The sequence below is a fragment of the Haliaeetus leucocephalus genome, unplaced genomic scaffold (genome assembly GCF_000737465.1).
Source record: "Haliaeetus leucocephalus isolate CR32 unplaced genomic scaffold, Haliaeetus_leucocephalus-4.0 Scaffold339, whole genome shotgun sequence".
In the NCBI taxonomy this organism is placed as follows: Eukaryota; Metazoa; Chordata; class Aves; order Accipitriformes; family Accipitridae; genus Haliaeetus; species Haliaeetus leucocephalus.
Genome location: NW_010972775.1, coordinates 9491679 through 9511849, shown reverse-complemented (window position 1 = coordinate 9511849; position 20171 = coordinate 9491679). Strand labels below are relative to the sequence as shown.

Here is a 20171-nt window from a genome sequence, read left to right as displayed (position 1 = left end):
AGCAACTTTGGGAAGGATGAAGAATGTTGTTCTGTTCTTTTTCTGCTTGCTCTTGGCCTCCATCCCAATTTTGTTATAACAGGAAAAGGAATAAGTCTGTTTACATGCTCTATTCCAGGATTCCAGAAGCCAACTAGGCTTCTGCTGGCTTTGCTTGGGCTCTATTCAGCATAGTGCATTTTGCTGCTGCAGTATGAATCAGTAGTTAGTGTTCATTATTGACCATAACATGAGTATAATAGTAAGGTCAGTAAAGACAAACTCTGTAATGAAAAGACCAAATCTTGAGGTGTGTGAGCAGACCATAATGTTTCAGACAGTGCCATGCTGTTTGCAAACAAGGAGAACAGTTGATATCCTTTACTCCTCTTGACACAGCAGAGTAAATTTTAACCCTTCACATACCGTGTGTCTAAATAAACTTCTTATTCTGCCAAAGAATTTTTAGCTGGTTTAGAAACTGAAATGGCCATTTTTAGAACTACTTTGTTGGATTTTTCTGAGTGGTTTGTCTTGGTTTTATTCTGCAGTTATGAGACTGGGAGGCGAATGATATGCTGTATGAAACAGTACATTTATATGTTTAAAATGCATTGGCTACATTTGTATGGAATACAAGCTTTTGTTTTATGGAATAGAAGCTTCCAGATACCTCATGAAATCTTTTCTTACTCTTCCATATTTTAGATCAAATTGCTTTCCTATTGTAATGGCACCTATTTTTGTCCTGAGACTCTTGTAAATCATATTTTTTTCTCCTTCTTCCTCTCACTTTGTGTAGGTTGGATTTTTTGGTTGTTTTTTCTTGTTTGTTTGTTTTTTCTGTGACCAGAACAATGTAAAATTTAGTAATCTGGATGAGAATGTTCCATCATTTGTAATTATGATCTTCTGTTATTTTCTATAGGTTTGTTTTGTTTTGTTTTTCTTCTTAAAGAAGAGAAACCAAGAAGGTATGCCCACTTTAAGTCCTGGCTTACCATAACATGTTAAATTCTGGTGTTAAAAGAAAGCATCTATTTCTCAAACCAGAGTCATGTGCATAATTCAGTCCTGAGATAGAACAGTACTTCATGGATACGATACTGATTTGTTGCACAGAATCCTACCTTGCTTCAAAAGATGACCCAAGAGAGACCTTTCTACGTCTATTTTACTAGCTAGTAATGACTTGTTCCCCTGTTGGTTTTTTGACCACTGCTGTATGTCATATGGATCTAAATTGAAATGTCATTACTCTGAAAGAAAGCAGATAACATTAATGTCAAATCTCTCAGTTAAAGTCAGACTATTAAACTGGACAAAGAAGCCTGTAAATAAGTATAGCTTATTCATTTATGTTAAAAATACTTGCCTAGAACTGCTTTCAGCTTCAATTGTTCATGAAAAATTCTGTTCAGACAATTATGGGGAAAGTATAGATAAATTCTTAACTGCTCTGTGTTTCCATTGTAACCCAGTTAAAACAACATCAGTATTATTGAATGATAAGTTTGTTTGGCAGCCATTGTAATGTCGTTCCCTCCTTTTTAGACACTTCAAGAAGCCGTGTGCAACAGAGTGAGATTTTGCAAGACATAAAAAACCCCTTCAGGATTTGGTTTTGAACAAGCAGATGTGTGATTTTTTAATTTTTTTTTCTCTCAAATGATACCAGAGCATCAGTAGTTTCTATGTCTATAGGCTCTGTTGATGAAATATTTGCTGATGATCCTGTTGGAGATACAAATATTTGTCTGGACCGAAAATTGTGTTTTGTGGAAACAGCTTAATATAAATTACACTCCATGGTTTCTGCCCTCTTAAAGAGCCTGATCTCATATTACATATATAAGATTTGCAAAGGAATGTTTACAAAGAAATTGGGAAATAGTACAAAAAGGAAAGAGAGTTGTCAGAGCAAAAAGGAACAAGTCTTAACTCAGATTGGACACACAAAAAATCCAAAATTTTCAAATACCTTAAAAAGCACTGTTAAAAAGATTACCAAGTGTCCATCTGCTCGCAACTTATCAACTGAAGAAGAGGAAAGCAATAGAGAATTTTCACTTTCTCCAACATTCAGTTACAGAGTTGCTATTGCCAATGGACTGCAAAAGCATATTTTTGTAACAAACAATAATAATGAAGATATAGTTCAAGATCTGTCTTCAAGTGATAGCTCATATTCTGAGTCGTTAGGCGAAGTAAAAAGTAATAGCAAGAAAAACGAATACTTATCACACACAATGCCTGTGAGACGAAACAGAAAAAGCTTAAGCAGCCTTGCACCATCTGATGGAAGTTCAGATGGAGAACGCACTTTACACACGTTGAAGCTGGGAGCTTTACGAAAACTAAGGAAATGGAAGAAGAGCCAAGAATGTGTCTCATCAGATTCAGAACTAAGTACATGGAAGAAAACGTGGGGCTTAAGAAGTAAATCTCTAGACAGAACTGGCCGTCACCAGAAATCAAATACTCTTGAACCTGGCTTTAGTTCAACAGGTTGTATTAGTCAAACCCATGATGTTATGGAAATGATCTTTAAAGAGCTTCAGGGAATAAGTCAAATTGAAACAGAACTCTCTGAATTAAGAGGGCATGTTAATGCTCTGAAACAATCAATTGATGAAATTTCTAGTAGTGTAGAAGTTGTACAAAATGAAATTGAACAATTACGAACTGGATTCGTACAGTCCAGAAGAGAAACTCGGGACATACATGACTACATTAAGCAGATAGGCCATCCAGGAAACAAAGCAAGTCTTAGGTTTCTAAATGTGCCTGAAGAGAGGCTTGAAAAAACTGAAAGCATAGTTTACAAAATATTAATAGATAAAATGGGTTTCTCGGAGGCACAAAGCACTATTAAAATTGAGTTTGCCCAAAGACTGGGGCAACAAAGAGACTGTCCAAATGCAAAGCCAAGACCCATTATTGTTTACTTTGAGTCATCACACCAGAGAGATTTGATTTTAAAGAAGTCTTATAAACTTAAGGGAACTGGCATTGGAATTTCTACAGATATATTTTCCCATGACGTGAAAGACAAAAAAGAAAGGGCACTACCTTCCTCTCAGACGTATGAGAGTATGGATATGAAGCTTTTAACTTTGGAGACAAAAATGAAAATGCATGACTGGGAGTCACCTGACAGTGATAAAGACTTGGAACCAGATATAAATAAGAACAGTTATGCAAAGATATCGAAATTAGCACTTCAAATAAAAACAAGCTCTACAAAGGCGAGTATTGAGTCCCCAAATACTAAAGACCTTAATAGAACTGCTGATAATAGCACATTTTCAAACAGAAGAAATTATGGCAATCAGTCACCAGAATTTGGCAACATGGAAAAACAATCAAAGACCTATTATTCAGACATGACTCCTCTATGGCATTTACAGAATGACTTTGCAACACCAAAACTTAGCCGTTCAGAGTCAGATTTCTCAAAATTGTGTCAGTCTTACTCTGAGGATTTTTCAGAAAATCAGTATTTTAGCAGAACAAATGGCAGTTCACTGTTGTCTTCTTCTGATCGAGAACTTTGGCAGCGAAGGCAAGATGATTCTACAAACTGGTATGGCAGTTCCCAGGAACAGACTTTAGTCCAAGGTATGCAACAGTATCCAGAGCAAAATGAAGTAGAGAACACAGAAACTGTTGACAGTGGAGTAAGCAATGGAATAATATGCGCATCTGGAGAGAGAAGCCACTACAGTGATTCTCAGCTTTCTTTACATGATGACCTTTCCCCATGGAAAGACTGGAATCAGTTGGAACAAGGGGCAGATTTGGGCCTAGACTCATCTACACAGGAAGTTTTTGTGTATGATATGAGCAGCCCTTCAGATCAACAGACAGATTTTGGAAAGTGCCAAAGTTCTGACCTCCAATATGATACTGAAAGCTATGATTTTACCCTTGATGGTACTTCTCCATCATGTCCAGGCCTTGATAGCGAATCACAAAGTCAGTGGACTGGTCAATATGATGACTATCAGGAAACAAATTCTATCTCCCCTTATCAGAATCAAAACAGATTGCCTATGATGTACCGAAGTCAGAGTGAACTACCAAGCGACGACTCGGAAGAAACAGCCCCTAAATCGTGGCATAGCCGATTAAGCATAGATCTTTCTGATAAGACTTTCAGCTTTCCTAAATTTGGATCCACACTTCAACGTGCTAAGTCAGCTTTAGAAGTAGTCTGGAATAAAAGTACACAAAGTTTAAGTGGGTATGAAGACAGTGGATCATCTTTCATGGGAAGGTTTAGAACTTTATCTCAGTCTACTGCAAATGAATCAAGTACAACACTTGATTCTGATGTTTATGCTGAGCCTTACTGCTACAAAGCAGAGTATGGGGAAGACTTAATTGAACCACCTGGTGAGAATGAAACAGACTATGTGGAAGTAATGGAACAAGTCCTTGCTAAACTGGAAAATAGAACTAATAGTAGTGAAACTAGTGAGCAGGTCCAAGAATATGAACTGGGGCAGCCTTTTTATGAAACTCCATATGCAATACTACCAGAAAAGCAATATGATGCACAGTTTGACAGTGTGGTCAGTGAAGAGATATGGGAAGTTGAAAGTGTCATGGCTGCTAACATAGAAGTAAGGGAAGATGAAAATCAGAATGTCCCGGAGATCCTTACTGAAACTCCAAAGAAAAAAAGAATACGACCATCATTTAAAGAAGCTGCTTTAAAAGCTTACAAGAAACAAATGAATGATTTGGAAGAGAAGATCCTTGCTGGAGGTAATAATATTTTAATATTGTCTTTTAAGTAAAACATTGTTCTTACTAGAGTTGGACATTAATTTCTGTATCGTACCTGATCTTGCTTCCTTAGAATTTGGTGACAAAAATTCTGCTTATGTCTGGTTTTGTTCATAGTATGAAATAGTCCCATGGAAATCAAAAGGCTAAAATTTTACAAGTTTGCTCTGAAAGAATTTTCTGAATATGTTTAGTCAAATATGTTTTTAAGCAATTATATTGCTTTATATTTCAGTAACTTGAAACTTAGATTTTGCAAGATTTAAATCTTATAGAAAGAACTAAACAGTACACTGTTCTTGGTTTTCTTATAGCTTTATAAATGTATTCACATTCACTCCATCCAGAATGACCAGATATTACAGTGCTTTCTTTAACAGTTTTCAAGGCATGGTTGGTTCTATATTCATCCTGATGAGCAGTGTTCACATCTTGTATGCAACCTATAACTTGTTATGTACTTGTGAGAGTTCAAGTCTAAACTGATTTTACTTCTGTTCTTAGTTGTACTCCCAGTAAGCCCTCAAACAAGGAGTCAGTCCCCAAAAAAGGGAAAAGAAAGGTGTGGAGGAAAGAGTAAAGAAGTGTAAATGGTAGCAACCATGTATGAAGAGGTGGTAGAAAGGAACTTAACTCAGAGGGTGTTGACACAGATTTATTCATGATCTTTATCTCCTCTGTTAACAGACTTCAAAGCAAACTCATATACATAACTTTAATACCTCTAGTAGTATACAAATATGGTGATTTTCAATATTAACATATACCGTAATGCTAATGTTATAATATTACTGTGCATTTAATTGGAAGCACATAATTACCATGGCTAGCCAGATGGTAATTGTCACCTTGACTGAATCTTTGCTTTCTTTATCTGCTTTGAAAAAATAATCATCTGATATATTCCTTTTAAAGATGAAGAATTGTGCCTTCAGCCAAAGATTGTATTTACTAGTAATGAGCATCCAAAGCTTGAGCTACCATAAAGTTTCTCTTGTACATGTACAACTACTTTTACAATGAACTTATAAGTATGTTACACGAGCAATTAAATATTGCTAATATGAAAGTTTATTTAAAAGTCTACTTTTACATTCAAATAATGCCACTAGATTGTAGATTTGCATTTTGCAGATATTTTTCTACAGTACTGTTAGACACTGTATGTATGAAGAAACAACTAGCAATAGCTAGTACGTTCATGACTTTTTCATGATTTTTGAGCCATGGCAGAGGGGGACCACAGTCATTTATGTAGTCATTATTGTACAATAGGAATGTAAAGGTCTGAGGATCTATTTCAAGAAAGCACATAGGGAAGACCCAAAATAGTGAAACCCAAATTGGTTCCACTATTTAAAGTCTGTGCATTTGTATACATTATTAGATAAGATAGGCTGTTAGAAAATGAGAACTAACTTTGATGTTACATCTCATATGATCAGTTCTGTGAATTAGATGCATTTGTCCTTTTAATCCAGCAGGTGAAAGACCTCTTTCAGTTTCTTAGTCTATTGATATTTTTTTCTTCTGAATTACTTCTTATACTGTATTTACAGAGAAGCCAACTGACACCAAGGCCAGTTTATGAAAATCTGTTATTGGGTGTAGTCTATGGGGCATAAAGCATCTGCATGGTTATAAGATGTCATACTAGGACCTCCATTTTTGTTTACACTGAAATAAAGGAGAAGGGAATACAGCAAGAGGTTAAAGGAAATTAACAGATGAACTGCTACAACAATACTGCCTTTCAGGTTATTCTGAAAACAGCATGCATTGACTCTTGAGTAGCAGTTCTGCTTTCTCTTCATGCTTTGTTTTCCACGCCAACAGGGAAGATGTGTTTCAGTCGGGGATTCTGCATCAGCAGGCGCTAACTGGTTTGTTACAAATGTGTCTTCAGGTCCTGTAGCATGCCTGGCAATGCTTACTAACAAAACAGTCTTTCGTGTTGTATATCTAAAAAGTAAAACATCATATTCATCCATTAATGCTTACAGAACATCTAACAATTATTCAGGATTTAAAACTTTCAAAATATATTTCCTAGCTGGAGTAATCTACTAAAAGAATACGTTACCTGAAAGACTACTTCTACGGAGTGACATGCAGTATTATTGGAGTCAAATCTTTCTTGATTTTACTTTCAGTGACCTGGTTGACTGATACTATAGACAGTCTATTCACGGATAATGGAATCTGCAGATGGAATCTCCATCCTTGGAGATATTCAAAAGCCATCTAGACATGGTCCTAGGCAATCTGCTCTAGGTGACCCAGCTTGAGAAGGGTTGTTAAACAAGATAGCCTCCAGAGGTCCCTTCCAGCCTCAACTGTTTTGTGATAAGGAAATACTGTTTTTGAATACTTTGTGTACAGCCTTTGAAGAAGGATGTCCTCTTAATGTTAGTTTGTCCTCTAGGACAAAACACATTTAACTTCTGTTTATTACTTGAATTCAGAAATTTTGATTTAGTATAGGAAATGACATTTTGTAAATCAGTTCTTAAGGGGGAAAACACACAAAATGTATAGTTTGTAGCATCTCAGTTTTCACAACCTGCCTTGTCATCTTTATGTGTGTATTCATGCATGTCCAGAGAATACTTAATTTATCATTTAAGAAAATAGTAGTTTGGGGTATTATATCTGTGTGGGGTTTTTTTAATATTTCAGGAGCAGTAATAACTTTAAAGAAAAGTGAGTAATAGCTGATCTAGGGTTTACGTGACTTTTATGATTTATTATTTTTTTATTGTTATCTTACCCCTATAACTGATTCACAGTCAACTTCTGATTTCTTATTTGTGATGGAAAAATACTAGTTGCAGATCAAGTTCCTTGAATTAATCTTCATTATATAACCAAAGCATAACCTATTATTTAATGAATTGTTTCATCTCTCTATGTAGACAGGAGCAGGTAGACAGCACTCTGGCCAACCAGAGACATAGCCAGATAATACAGTAGTGTTATTTCTCCAATTTAGTACAAAAGAAAGGTTTAGAATGCTATTATTTTCATTCTAGTAACACATGAGGTAATGTCATTGAAACTCTGGTACATGAATAATTTATTAGCGCATAACAGCCCATTGGATAGTCCTATTCTCTCTCTCTAGCTGGAGAGAAAAAAATACAGTATGGGCTGATTGCTTATGTATTATTTATTACAATATGGTTTTGGAGACATACTGGAATGAAAGTAATAGGGTATATGGATGAGAGGCGTCGTGAGCAGTACACGAGTAATCCTTGGATTTAAAGTTCTGTAAGGACATAGAGGCATTGTGATGATGCATGTATATTAATAGAAGGATTGATGGCTTTTTAGAAAAATATCAGAGAAATGCTAGCCAGTGGTTTGGGGTTTTTTGTACACTGTAATCAAGAATAACTCTTACCCTTTTATTTATTGTTCCAGTTCTCACCTGTTATTTTTTAGCTTTCTCTTTCCCTAGTGGCTTCTTTCATTCCACCTCTATCTTGTTATCTTTTACAGGTGCCTTAGAATAAGCATAATTCTCTCTCCTGATGAAACTATTGCTCTGGATAAGCTTCCGGAGTTGCATGCACTGTTCTGAGTTGCTTTTAATGATAAAATAGATTCTTTCTGTGAATGGTAGTTTATAAGCAATAGCTTCTTGATCTAGTTGATGAAGATCTTACTGATCATTTGGTGAATGGTCAGATTTTAAAAAGCATTTGGTCTGAATTTTCTGCCACAGAGTAACCTGTAGATTGTTTATGGTGTCATGATGGGTGAACTCAGCTTTCTCTGTATGTACACACAGTGGGAAGTCAGATTACAGGGGCCAGGGATGGGAGCTGCCTCTTTAACAGTGGATGAAAGTGGGTTTTCTATTGTTTTATAGGAAGGATTTGTATCGTGTTTAGTGGTGTCTAAGAACAGAACTTGGAGATCAGTATCAATACAGCCTTATTTTGTATATGCCTGAAGGAGGAAATGTGATGCTAACGTTTGAAACCAAAGGAACCAGTAATGTATTGCCACACTCCCCTTGCAGTGTGATCATTTGGTTCCACATTAAGAAAAGGTGTCACCAAAATAAGTATATTACTAATGTGTATTTCAAACTACACTCTTTTGAAACAAGTATATATTTTCTTATTTTGACAGCTTTTCTAGCTTTTTTATAATAACTATTTGCTGGAACTGCCTGAGTCAGTTGTATTTTCCCAAAGAGTATAGGCTTTAGAAGTTAATCTAACCTTGTCTTGTGGTACTTAGACTTTTGTTTCCTTTATGTTTTACCTCTATCACGTTTGGTTTTAATACACTTGTATAGGTGCACAGTTACTAGTAACTAATAACTATAATTAATAGTATGTACCAGTTTTGTTATGTGAATGCAAAACCTGGATTTGGACTTGAAAAGATCAGTGCTGTGGCCCAGATGAAAACCAATTCATCTGGTATTGTTTAGTAAATGAATCAATCATTTTATAGGTATTCAGATGGAAACAAGATAAATAAAACTGTTACCTTGGTCATTGCAATTTCATATTTGTTGGTGGTGATGGTAACGTGGAAGTAAGAAGCCTGTTAGAAGATAAATTGCTTTTAAATATTACAGAGTTCTCCTATGCTCAGTCTACATTATCTGTGTTTGGAAGTGGGCTCTAAGAAAGGACTACTGTTTGTAGAAAGAGAAATTAAAAGTAGACGTATATCCCATCTTATTTCTCAATTGCTTGAGATAACTATGTTAACTGATTAAAACATTGTGAATTGTGTTTGGGTTTGCAGGGTTTTTTCCTTAAAAATAAAGTTCCTTCTCAGGCTGATGGTGCAGTTTGGGTAAAGGAAGGATGTCTAGTCAGATGGCAGAGTTCTAGTTTAGTGTATAAAATACTATAGCAATTAATAAAAATGAACATGTATATTTGCATGTATTTTGCCAAACTGAGCTGCTAATTACTTCATTGACCAGTACTAACAACTAATGCCAGTCAGTCTTGTTCATACCACAGTATAAAAGAGATTGTTGATAATGGTCATCTTTTCCCCTGTTTAATCAGTCTGCCATTGTTGTAACAAAAGTAAGAGTTTGTCCTCTTGTGCAAATTCTTTGAAATCTATAAGACTCCTCTGTTGTCATTGCCACTTCATTTCTTCAAGTGTTTTGTTGTTAAAAAATTAAATACAAACTTAAGTTTATATTTATCCGTTAGTGAATAATGGTGTCATGGCACTATTGAAGGCTTAGGCATAATTAAATCTAAACAAGCTGTCTTGAATTAATGCAGCTTTAAGGTGATATAGTTTTGACATACTTTATATGGCTTTAGGTATACTTCACTGTAAACACTCACCAGAAGCCCCCACTGGAAGGCTTGAAGCAGCGTTGTGACTACACTTTAATTTTCCTTTGAGTTTAGCATCACCTTGTACAAAATAATGAAACTTCTTTTTTACATGATCTCTTTCAGATGCTTTTCCTTCACTGAGCCTAATGGCATTTCTCATCTTTCTAATCTCAGGCATAGTCTAAGGGAAAAAAAAAAAGTTGTTAATGAATGACTATACTGCAACTAGTCTTTGCATCATAGTGAAAGAATAGCCCGGACAGGAGCACTTTTAGCTGATAAAAGTTAACAGCAATACCAAGCCCCAGAATTTTCTGTTCTGTTTCAAAATACTGAAGCCACTGTATTCAGTGATACAAGGATATTTTTGTATTCTACCATATCCCTAATAGATTTTTTTTTTAACCTGCAGTGATGAAAGACTTCATTAATATAAGGGCTGATTATGTATGCTGTGTGGCTGATATAGTTGATCTGCAATGTTTAAAAAATTAAATATATATTCATCTAATGTATGAGGTATAAAGAGTTGAATTTGGGGACATAATACTTTTCAACAGGAGTTGATTCATCTATTGCTCTTCTCTTCATATGTAAATAATGTAAACAGGTAGATTACTGAGGCTTTTCATCAGTGTAAATTCCCCTCCATATACACATCAGAAGACAGGGACAATGGAACAGATGTATTGTGTAAACAGGCTGGGGAAGAAATGGATATCCTTGAATAGATGTGTGGTGCTGAGGAAACAAGGTTTATTGCAAGTTAAGGAATCTATTTTTGTGCTGTATTGGGGATGACAATGAACTACAGAATTTAATAATCCAGTTTATCCAACTGTCTTTTTTTTTTTCTTTCTTTCCTTCATGTTTGTGCCTGCCTTTTAGTCAGGTAAACAAATTGACGGATATCTTTAACTTTGGGGTTTTGGTGGTTTTTTTGTGGGGTAAGAAGCTGAAGTGGGGGGGAAACTAAATACATTATCAGATTATGTGGGTAGGAATTGATAAATACAATATATTCCTGCACTGAACCTTCTTAGCTAAAATTCTAGAAAATCCTTTTTCATATATATATGCGCACTCTGGAAACCTTCCAGTAATATTACAGGAAGTAAAACAGTGTTCTAAAGAACTATTAACAACTCCATGAATTCAAAGTGTTGCAGATGAAACAATGTGTAATGATTTGACTGAGTTTCTCTTGCATATGCTTGTGTTTCATGCACACAAGACACTAGAGTCTATGCTTTTTTTTTTTTTTCCCCTTGCCACTATTTTCACTCTGGAGTCAGGCATGAGTCTTTATACCCTTTTCTTCCTGCTCCTCTTCTGCCCTTTGGTGGGGAAAAGGGATATCAGAGATTTAAGACAGTAAATGGCAGTTCGTTCAACTTGAGATTAATAGAATTGTAGAAAGGTTGCTTTAGAAAAATATGAGGAAATATAATCAGTTAATGATAAAGATGAAACATCCATCTTTTTCCTGTGAATAAAGAGCAAGTAGTTACATTCACCACCTACTCTAAAGTTAGGACTTCATGAAAGGAAGATCTGCATCAGTTGCTTGCTGTTACTACATGTTCAATCCACCAAAAGAGGGATTAGAGTAAGGGAAATGATACTGAGAGTAGTGATCATCATCTTAGAGACTTTCACCATTCAAATAAAAGCAAACCCCTATTAACAAGAAGTGATGTTTTTTCCAAGATCTGTTAAAAAAAAATAATCCAAGTTTTAGAAACCTTAAGTGAAAGAATTCTTTAAAAAACAGTTTAATACCTCTTTCAGAAAACATAATAGTGTTCTTATGTCTGCTCTATTTTAATTCTGTAGTTACAGGCTACATGTTTATCAAAAATCTTAGATTGTAATACTGCATGTCTTTGAAAAAAGGATAGTAGCCAAATAAATTGAAGATCGTCAGTTTAATTTAGCATAGTAACTCTTACTGAATCAGTGTGCATTACACCAGGAAAACATCTGTTACAAATACACTTGTGTAACAGTCTGGGAATCCAAAAAAATTCTATTGTCATCAGATGCCCCTTTGCTGGAATACCTATACCTATTCTTTAATCATCAAACAGCTCCCCCACCCCCCCAACCAAAAAAAAACGACCAAAAAACCCCCCACCACAAAAAAACCCCAACACCCAAAAAAAAAAAAACCCCCCCCCCCCCCCCACCACAAAACCCCCCACTTAACCAGTAAAGTTTACCAGAAATCATCTATATTTTGGCTGTTTTTACAAACAAGCAAAAAAACCCAAAACAAACCACACCAAACCACTTCTGTTTAGAGAATGACTTCCTTTTTTAGGAAGAATAATTCATTAAAACTGCTAGTTTCCTTCATGACGAAGAAAGTCTCTACTACTCTACTCCTTATGAGAACAGGACACTATTTAACACTATTTTCACTGACTTTAGAATTAATGTAGATTGATTAATATTCATGCAATTTGCCTGGCCTTTTTGTGCTTAAACAGATTTAAAATAAATTTGCTAGAGCTAAGAGAAAACCTGAGCATGAATGTCAGTTCCAAGAACTTACTTATACTGGTTCTGCTGTGGAGATGAATGCAAATCAATGTTTTATTACCAAGATCAAGAAATATTTTCTATTTTTATTTCTAAAATATTTAAGCCTTTTCTTTAGATCATTGTATTTTAGAAGCAGAAATAACACTGCATCATTTTATAATGCAGTTCCAGGATAAAAGGAATCTTGTTAAAGCAACTGGCTAAAAAAATATCTAGATGTTCATTTAAAAAATGTAATGACTTGGAAAACATAAGTTCATAAATATGCTCAAATCTTCCTCTGATCTATAGGGGAAGTAGATTACAATAAAGTGTGAAACTAAAGAGATTCTCTGTTTTGCTGCCAAAGCAAAATTCTGACTACTTTCATGGGACAGGTGCCAGACTTTTTCTTTATGCACATTTTCCAGGTGATCAGTGGAGTACCTACACAGTTGTGTCTCTCTGTCACTCTAAATAGGAGAAAATATCTGATATCGTTCCAGTTCCTGCTGATGCAAAATTATCGTTGAAACTGATGAAACCTTGTCAGCCATGAGATTTGCCTCCTTGATCAGTAGAGAGTATTCTTAAGATAGATTGCATGATCAGCACTTTTGGTAAACCTGAAAATAAAGACAGGATTGATTTGATATAAATAATTCTAGCAAGAAAAATAGCCACATACATACAGACACATGCACTTTTATACTGTTTAATACGTACCATTTTTGTAAGAGAGTTTTATTCTGCATTTGCCTCATGTAAAACTCTTATTCACTCCAAAACCTATGTAGAGAGGGTTTTCTAGGTAGCCCATGTCTTCTAATTGTGTTGCTGACAGAGTTGTTTAAAAACGTTCTTGATACTATGGTGAAGAATATGGTGTATAAAAAGATGAAAGTTAACTGGAAAAAAATGAAAACCCTGTTGAACACAGAAAAGACTGTAATCTCTTTTCACTGATTAAGTAGTGGCAAAGAGTAAGCTGCTGACTGATATGCTAGTAGCTTCTCTGGAGTTGACCACTGAAGTTAGTTGGACTTGTTTATGTTACAGTGGAATCTCAGAGATGTGATGTGGCAAAACACCTTTTTGACTCCTTTTCTTTGAGAAATGAGGTTTCTTGATCAGAGGCCAAACAGCAGCAAGTGATTTGTCAATGCTATCATAGATTCATAAACCATGTATAGCTTTAGGTATCACCAGTGTAATTGCAGCCTCACCAAGGGAGTTCTTGTCCATCAGCTGCATATATACTAAGTTGGAATAAGGAGAGAGACACATAATTAACTTATTATTGAATGTAAAATAAACCAGGATAGAAGAATATGTATAAAATGGATGAGTAAAAACTAAAGCAGTTTTTAATCTTAACCTGTAGATCTTCCTGTTCCATTTAGCACAAACAGGATAGAGCTGATGCTTCTTTGCATCCATAAGGCAGGGAAGATACTTCAAACAAAGTAGTGGAATTTTGTTTGGGAATGTTAAAAGGCTTGTTGGTAGAAATTTTTCTTTTATAAAAAAAAAAAAGCAGAGCACAAGAAGACCTGCCTTTTCCTCTTAACTATAGAAAGTGATTGTGGAATTCAGAAGGATTTATGCTTGTCCTATGAGGGCAGAAAAAGTCCAATAGAACCAAAAGTCATGCTTTGAATTCCAATGTACCAGTCTATAGCTCATAACATCTGTGTGTCTCTCTGGTGTTTATATATAATTATTCCAACTTAATATTACTTTCAAGCAGAGCTGAAACAAACAGTGTGTAATTTGATTTTGTTTCTACCTATAGCATAAAAGGTAATAGTGGGGAAAATAACAATTTTTTTAATGTTTTAAGGTCAGTCTCTTTACTTTCATGAGAATTATCTTGAGACTTTGAGTTGCTTCAGTTAAAAAAAAAAGGTAATTATATTACAGAACAAAATATGCTGAGCTTTATAGTATTTGCTACTTGAATGCTACTTGTATATTTTGTAATTGTGAGTAAGCATATGTTATTGCCTTTTTTTGACATCTAATATACAACTAACATTGTTAGCCATGAAGAAAAGAAAACGTATTACTGTTATACTCTAATGCATTTGAAGTACTGTCACCATCTCCCTCCTTAGTTTTTTCTCTCTATAAGACACAACAAACCAAATCCTTTCAGTCTGTCCTCACAGATTGTTTTATGAATCTCTGCTTCTTCTGGCTTTTGTCATCCTCTTTCTCTTCAATTTGTTTACTTTTAGTGTGGTTCCAAAAACTGGAAAAACAACTTCAGCTGAAGTTAACAGGTGCCCATAAAGCTGAGTCATCTCTTTCTCACATTTGACACATACTAATACTTTCCAGAATGACAGTAGCTTTTTTTGCACTAATATTCCATCTACAATGCTTTCGATTTCAAATATACTATATGCCTTGTACTGCTAACTAATCACTTTTTTACCATTTTTCATTTCTTTCTTCCAAACATAGAACTAGTTTTTACAGTAGTGCCAAGGCAGTGAAGTTAATTCAGTAATATAAGAACATCTTGAATTCTAATCCCATCCTTTCAAATACTTGCAACCCATTCCAGATCAGTGTCTTCTGCAGACTCTATGAAATTCTGTTCATCCAACTTGCTGAGAACATTGGCTAAAATCAACCTTTACAATATTGGCTGATACGCCACAGGATACTTCTGCCAAAAGAATTACTCCCAAATATCACAATACAACTGTACGCTATTTTCTACCAATTTCACCTTTACTGTATTTATCTTGCTTACATAGGGAATGTCATGGAAAACAATTTTCAAAATTCATACTAGCATTTTGTGGTATTTCAAGTCTTCTCCTTTCCTCATATCAGTTAAGCCAGTTTGCTTATCGACAGAAGAAAATCTGATTTCTGTGTCTATCTCAGTAAGCAACATTGCTGATGTCATCTTTTTATTCTGTATGTGATTATACATTGACTCATGTTTTCTTCCACTACTATAAGTCTTGAAATTAGTCTGGCTTATCTAAATCTTTTAGCCTTCTAGTTTGGTTTTTTATAAGATTTTTTTTTAAGTGTTTGAGGCTATTTTAGATAGTTTCTTTAATCTTAGCTAGAAAGTGTATACAACTCCACAGGAGAACAACTTCATACCAACAGCAGCTATGAACATGATAGCCTGTGAAATATGTGACTGTTTTCCAGACACTGTGTTCTGCTCCTTTGTTCTTGATCCTAGGGTGTATATATTGTTCTTGGTCTTTAACTGTAGGATTTTTATATGACTTATGGGTTTGCCACCATTAGCATTTTATTTTACAACAGTGGCACACTTTTGAAGCAAATCTCTCAGTCTTCCCAATTGACCACATTTGGTTTGACCACTGGAATGTCTGAGTGTAATCTAGATGTTTTACCAATGCAACTAAGCCAGATGTTGCTCTCCAGGATCACAGCTGATGTGCTCAGCAACTAATGGGTTTTCAGTCCACAGAGCCAAAACCAGAACTGGTATGAAGTAAATGCCCCCAAAGTGTTTGTGGTGTGAACACTGAGGTCTTCAGCACCAACTCCTTTGACCTTCTGATCTGCTCTTACGGCATTAAACTATTTGCTATTGCACATGTACTCTTTGTTGTCCAAGATCTTAAGCAGTTTGCTCCTATGTCGCGGGCAGCCATTTAACATTCCTGCCCTACTGTCACTTCTGTTTATGCTGTTACCACAAACCAACCTGTATATCTCAAAACCTCATGTTCAGTGTAAGAGGCACCAAGGAACATCATCTCCCATAGAGTCCTGAGGGACTACTTTCACAGCTGGTGTCAAATCAAGTGGCTGGTTGCTTGGATCTCTTTGGAAGAAACACAATGGGAATTCAGCTTGCAAGTAAGACCGTGACATAGTGGTCCAAGTCAAATATTTTGTGGCAATGTTGGCTGTGTGATATGGAAAGACTTACAATAATCAATTATCTGTTTGTTTTCATAGGCTATAATTAATTACTTGGTTCCATTTACTCTTATCATTTGTATCAAAAGATGTAAAATATGCCTCTTTATCCTTTATGGATAATGTATGCTTTACCATTCTGATGTGTTCTGGGGTTGGAATAGAGTGCTTAAAATGCACTCTGCATTCTGCCTCCCTACCATCACTCTGACAAGCCAAAGACTGTCAAGAAAGCCCAGTCTTCAAGAGCGCTATAGTTTTTTTGAGACCACCAAAAATTAAGAAGCACTAGTATCATACCACATTCCATAATCAAATAGTTCTCTTGATAGTCAATAATTTATTCTTTTAGAGGTAAGTTTCAGAAGTTGGTAGAAGTATCTAGTAGCTGTTGAAAGACAATAGAAAACAAGAGCCATTAGAAGTCTAATGGGACTCAATTTCTAAACACCAGAGATGTTTTTAAAGCACATCCCCTTGTTTCAGATTTGCAGACCAGTTTATTAATACAGACACAAATGCATTTTTTATCTTCACCAAGCTGACCTCCTGTTTTGGCTCTCAATGTATCCACTAGTAATTTTTCTACATCACTGCTAGTAAAGTGCTAGCAGCAATTCTTCTGTTTCTCCTGTCAACCAAGCTTTATTCAAGTTTGACCTTCTCTTTGTCAGACAAGCATCACTCATCTCTTATGATGTGCTGGCTTTAATATTATCTTTCAAGTGTTATACAGTATATCTTCCTAGAATATGCTTCAGCAACACAACAACCTCTAGGCTTACATATTGTAATATTCTGTTCTGTAGTGATAATATTAGCTTCTGGGTACAGCATTTATTATTTTAGCATGGCTTAATTTGTGTTATTGTTTTGGACAGACAATCTGCTTCTTTCATGTGCTGCTTTTATTTGACCCTCTTATTCATCCTTTATTTCCATTTCTTAGCAATACATACTAATTCAAATTGTCCAGCTTGAACTCCAGACTACTTCTGGCTATGGGTACTTTACACATGTTATTTCCATGGAACAGCTGTACTGTTATCCAATTCCAGCAAGTATTATGTCTAAAGGGTTTGCTTCCAGGAATGGTGTAATTATCAGTCAGTTTGATGTTCTTGCAATTGTTTTGCAGAATTAAAGACTAAAATTGTACTTTGAGAGATTAATGAAGTTTAAATCTTTTTCCAATTTGGTGTTACACAATTATGCACACTTACAAGATGGAAAATCAAGGTAGTATACATAATACCATTTCAATCCTGGGTTTCCTGACAGTTTAGACTTTTATGACCTTATTACCGTTCTTGTGCTATGGCAGGGGGGTGGTGAACTACATTTTTGCAATCATTAAAGAAAGAGAAGTGTATTAGGATGATGCTCTGCTGCTCAGAAGAATGCAGAAGTGAAATAATGACACAAGGCTTGAAGGATGCTTATGATGTGGGGTGGGTGGGAATCTTCTGAACCTCTTTGATATAAATCTCTCTGCTGACTGATGAGACTGTTGTCCAGTTGTATTTCTGATGGTATCATAAGCTACAAAAGCAAAGGTCTGTCTTCACTTCTGTATCTTCCTTGCTAGTTTATCTTTCATGCTGGAAGAATCTGCCTTTTCAGCATCCTTTAAAGATTCTTTTTTCTAGGAAGTTTGGGTGTAGAAACTAGTTATCTTGTATGATGAATTCCTGTGTTGTGTGGTAAGTTACAGGTGACAACATTGCTATTAAAAATGGATAAATCAGACCATGTGTTAATTTGAAAACAGTTGATGTGTAAAGTTCAACTTTTATAAGATCTATTAGTTTTCAGACAGAGTTTGAATAGTAATTATGCAGCGTTAATAAACACTTGTTGGAAATTTTTCTTAGCCTTCTCAAAACCTTTAAACTGATACGTGGATAGAAAATAACTTGGGGGCTTATTTGAGGAGGCCCAAAGGATGCCAAAAAAGCCTCCCTCACTCTACCCCCTTTGGGGTAGATTTTCCCTTTGCCTTCAATATTTGACAGTTGCAAATGTAATTTTTGGTAGTAAGTAGCTAGGTGACCATCCTACTTTTCATCATTCCACTACACAGGTATATATGTGGAGTGCACTGAGCTGAAATAGCAACAATTGTGGAGCAATATCGCTCCATGGATTTCTCCTATAATTCTAGTAAAACATCTTGCGGTTATCTAAAATGGCATATGGTATAGAGGCATAACATGAAGGCTGTACGGGTATTTTGTAATGTAGTAAACTTTCACATTTAAAAAAATATCTAAGGAGAAACAAACTAGTTGAAATAAAATAAGAAGTATCCCATAGGGTTAACCAAATGAACCAATGTTTACACTTTCTAGTACGTTCATAACCTTTTTAGGTTAGTTGTTTGCCATAGAATGTGTGGATGACAGAAATGAGTTATATCAAGATAAGCTCTTTTAAGTAAATCACTGTCATACAGCAGTATAATCTGAGATGTCTAGCCTTGTATCCCTGATTTGAAAATACATTCAGTGGTCTCTTACATAATCACAGTTCATTTCTTATCTACATCAAGGAATGTTTCTGTCTATTCTGGTAGCCTAATGATACAAAGTGAACTGTTTGGTGACTGTACACTTCCTGATTTGGTGCTCTCATACACACAGAGAACACTTCACAGTTCAGATTATTTCACTCTTGGTGAGTTCAGAAGAAGCAATAAACAATGGTTTCAAACTAATTTTGTCTCTGAAGATGCAGTCATTTTTTACAAAAAAGAGATGCTCTCAAAATCTCGTTTGGGGAAATTTGTGTCAGTTGTCTGCTTTATGCAATTTCTGTTGAGAAAAGAGGCTGTTAAGACTGGTGCATTTATTTTTTTAAAGTAGCAACTGCAAAGAAAAACAAGTTAAACCAAAAACGTAATACCTTTTTTCCCTTCCTAATTTTTGATTGTCACTCTCCTTCCTAAATTTAGGCAAAATTAGGTTCCAGTAAAGGAAGTGTAGTGAAATTAGATGAAGCTGGCTGAAACCCAAGAGAGGTAAAGAAAATTTCATATGTCCATCTCTCATGCTCTGAAATATAAAATTCCATTTAATGTGGAAGACAAGTCTCAACAATTTTGTATTTTTTAATATAACTTTCTAAACAACTGAATTAAACATATAATTCATGTGATTCTTTAGGCAGCTGGTAGCAAAGTACCTGCAAACTATTTAAAAATTGCATTCCACATAAATAATACTGAGATTTATTATGCATCTTTAAAAGGCAGTATTACCAATATAGTTATGGTTAGATATTCTAGAAAGAAGGTTTAGGTTGCATGAACAGATTATGGTGAGGCTTCTTACGTTACAAGTGCTGTCCTGCCTAAAACTTTCCTCAGTCCCCAAATTTCTCTTCATCTTTTGGACTCTGCCTTTTTTAAAGTTTGAGTATTATTTCAGTCTCAGTCTCTCCTACTTAGAGTCCTGCGGGTATAACCTCTTTTGCCTTTCCTCTCATTGACCTGTCCAGATGATGCTTCAGCACTTTGGTTTTAACTATTCCTCTTATTTTCTTTAGCCCTCATACAAGCATATCCCATTTTGGTTCCATGGCCAGCCCAGCTTACAGTCATTTAATTACTCC

General features: G+C 35.3%; 1 protein-coding gene across 1 annotated transcript in view; it reads left to right on the top strand.

Moving 5' to 3' along the window:
- The first annotated feature begins 1641 nt into the window (after positions 1 to 1641).
- UNC13C (unc-13 homolog C (C. elegans)) overlaps positions 1642 to 20171 on the top strand; it is a 191721-nt gene continuing 173191 nt past the window's right edge. The window contains exon 1 of the mRNA XM_010571811.1: positions 1642 to 4752. Within this exon, the coding sequence (XP_010570113.1) occupies positions 1788 to 4752 (2965 nt within the window). The 5' untranslated portion in view covers positions 1642 to 1787. The remainder of the gene's footprint in view (positions 4753 to 20171) is intronic.